A 3,075-nucleotide genomic window follows, 5' to 3' on the forward strand; every position below is an offset into this window, starting at 1 on the left:
GCTGCTGTGCCGGTGTCCACTGTGGGGCGGCAGCTGGATAGGGCAGGACCAGCCTGTGGGGGCAGCCGAGGGTGAGGGCCTTCCTGAAAATTAGGTGCCAGTGGTGGCTGCGGGGCGGCCCCTGGGTAGGGCAGGACCAGGCTGTGGGTTGTGGTCTTGGGAGGGGCGGGGGGGGGGTGCAGGGAGGGACGGGCGCTGGCTCTTGGACCCGCGCGTCCTCCACACGCGGTGCTGCACTTGGAGCTTCTCATGTGGCCCTGGACCCTCCCCTCAGCCTGCAGGGACTCTGCTTCCTGGAAGCCCCCGCCCCACCCCTGCCTCTGCCCCTGCAGCTGCAGCTCCGGCTGGCCTGTCGTCCTGGGCTGAGGCGTTCTCGCTGGCCTGCGTGGAGGCTCCCAGTTCCCATGAGGCAGGTCCCGGTGGGGCCTCTCTCTGCGGCTGCAGGCCGGCTGGTGGGGTCCGGGGCGGGTGTGTGGCCTGGACCTGCCCTGGAGCTGAGCTTCCGGCTAGGGACCTGGCTCTGCCCACCACTGTCCTGGACACCAGTCAGGGCGTTCTGGGCCTGCACAGCTGAGTCAGCCCGTTCCTGCTGCAGGCCTCTGGCTGAGGCCCGTGTCCTCTCCCAGCCCGTGATGCCCACTTTATGCATCCGCTCAGCCATGCCACAGTGCCTGGCTGGTGGCCACGCACCTGCCTCGATGCTGCTGTGCAGGTGTGTTCTGGCAGGAACACTTAGTTCAGTGGACTTCAAGTGAAGCTAGTGACTCCGCCATGGGGGTGGGCCTCGTCCCAGCAGCTGAGGCCTTGAGAGCAGAAACTGAGGTTTCCGGAAGAAAAGGGATTTTTCTCAAGACGGCAACGTGGAAATTGTGCCGAGTTTCCCGCCTGCTGCCCTGTGGAATTCGGACTCAGATGGTGGCTTCAGCTCTTGCTGGTGCTTCCGGCCAGCCCCGCTGACTCAGCAGCCCCCGCTACACGCTCAGGAGCCCGTTCCTCAGTCAGTCCCCACATGCACCGGGTTCTGCCCAGTCGGCTCTGTTTCTGGGAGAGCTTGGTGGGTACATGGCCCGTGGGGCCCTCTACCCTTTCTGTCCATGACGGAATGACCTTCCTCCTCCTGCCTGGAGGGACCTGGGGAGACATCCCAAAGAGAGGCCGGTGTGGGGCAGAGCCGACTGCGGTGGAAAGGACCCTGGGCATCCGCAGATGAAACCAGCTGCTCTGACGGCCACGCTCCCGCCGGGCAAAGGTGGACGGGCTGATTTGGGCAGCTGGAGCCATGGCTGCATCACGGTCCTCAGAAAAAAAGCAAATGACCGCACCCAATCTCCCTCCACTGGAAGATCTCGAGGAGCTGATCCGATTTTGAAAACTTACACCAAGAAAATCAAAAGAATGAAGCATGTATCCTGCTTTTCTAGAGCAACCTTAGCATGACCAATGGGTCTTGTCTTTCTAGACGTTTCTCTTTAGAAAGTTTTCACCCGAGGAATAAGGCGTGAGGGACAAACTCCATTCACAGCCCCTGTCGTCTGTGGGTCCCGCAGGACGGACGGTCAGCGGACGCTGAGCCCGGAGACACGGAGGTGGCCGGCCTCACGGGCCCACCCCTGCTGTGGGAACCGCGGGGAGAGGACCCTGAGCAGGACCGTGACCCCGCCTTCGGGGACATCTGTGGACAGCCACCGGTGTCCCCTCGATACATGGTCACAAGGGGGACAGGGAGGGAGGGGAGGCTGGCGATCAGGGGAAGGCAGAGGGCAGGCAGCCGCTGGCCCCGCCTGGCCTGGTCCGAGTGCTGTAGACGCTGGCGGCCGTGTGGGGGCTGTGGGCACCGACCATCACTGGCTTTTTAAGGGTCGCAGTGAAGCTGCAGCTGCACTTTACGAAGCCCTCGGCTCACAAGCGGGCACTGGATTATTGCTTCTCAATGGCACGGGGCTGGGACGTCCTCGGCGAGTGTGTGGGTGGAATCTGAACTGGGGCTCATGCTAGGGATGCTGACAGTGTTCACATGAGATGCTTTAAAACGTGGCTTTGGTCCCTGCACCTCCATCTCTGGTGTGGGTGCTCGGTCCAGAACCTTCAAAGGCGCGGTTTCTACCACTGCTGCCGGTGGCTCAGCAGTGCCCGGCCTCGGCTGGCTCTGGTGCTGGGATGGGCAGGGGGTGGGGCTGACCTCGGCCGGGCCGCCTGTGCCCAAAGCCTCCACCTCTGCTTCAGACCACGTGGTCCTGGGTGCTTCTGAAACACGGCCGTGGTCCTTCCCCGGGCAGATCTCGGGGGGACCACCCTGTGCCCCACCTTCCCTGCCCTGGGCGACGTTCCCAGCTGCGCAGCAGAGGCCGCTGCTGGGGAGTCGGAAGGCAGAGCTATGGGGACTGTGCCTGCCCAGGCTGGAGGACTCAGGCTGCCCGGACTTGGGGCTCTCCGGCGAGCTGGAGGGTTGCACAGGGGACCGTGCCGGCCTCCCCACGTCCAGGGGTGTTCATGGGGGAGATGACTGGGTCCAGGCAGAGGGAAGCCACGGGGGTGTCTGTCATGATTGAGCCCGGAATGGCTCGGTCGCCGTCTTGCTCTTGGCTGAGTGGAGCTTGCCCGAGGCCCCGGGTCCTGGAGGCACTTTGCACACAGGACGGGCTTGACACGAGGCCCACTCAGGTTTGTGTCTTTCCACAAGGTCAGACTTTAACTGATGCCGTTTCAGTCACAGACGCCGCGAGCTACGTGGAGTTCCCAAGCAGGCAGGTTCTCTCTAGAGCTTCTGGGTCACACTGCGGTCACGGCCACGCCACGCCGGTCAGTGCTGAAGACCGTACATTGCCGCGTGCTCATCCAGTCAGGTTCCACGTTCCACCCAGAGTCAGGTTTCACATTGTGAGGAAAAAGACCCAGGACAGAGGGTTCATAGCAGCCCAGAGGCTGGCCTGGGCCGCCGCAGGCAGCTGTGAGGTGGCGGTGACGACAGAGCCTCCAGGGAGAGCTGAGCGCGGCGGACGGGCTTGTGTGTGTCCTTATCTGGTTGGACTTGGACTCTATTTTTTCATTTGTTTCTTTTGTTTTTTTTTTTTTTTT

At 62.8% G+C, this 3,075-nt stretch overlaps 2 protein-coding genes across 2 annotated transcripts in view; one reads left to right on the forward strand and one right to left on the reverse strand.

Moving 5' to 3' along the window:
• Nucleotides 1-3,075, reverse strand: part of DNAJC5 (DnaJ (Hsp40) homolog, subfamily C, member 5) — a 1,035,873-nt gene that overhangs the window by 556,515 nt on the left and 476,283 nt on the right. The gene's annotated exons all lie outside the window — the stretch shown is intronic.
• KCNQ2 (potassium channel, voltage gated KQT-like subfamily Q, member 2) overlaps nt 1-3,075 on the forward strand; it is a 60,713-nt gene that overhangs the window by 10,782 nt on the left and 46,856 nt on the right. Inside the window, exon 3 of the mRNA XM_011934541.1 lies at nt 333-468. Within this exon, the coding sequence (XP_011789931.1) occupies nt 333-468 (136 nt within the window). The remainder of the gene's footprint in view (nt 1-332; nt 469-3,075) is intronic.

The sequence above is a fragment of the Colobus angolensis genome, unplaced genomic scaffold, assembly GCF_000951035.1.
Source record: "Colobus angolensis palliatus isolate OR3802 unplaced genomic scaffold, Cang.pa_1.0 Scaffold136, whole genome shotgun sequence".
Classification (NCBI taxonomy): domain Eukaryota; kingdom Metazoa; phylum Chordata; class Mammalia; order Primates; family Cercopithecidae; genus Colobus; species Colobus angolensis.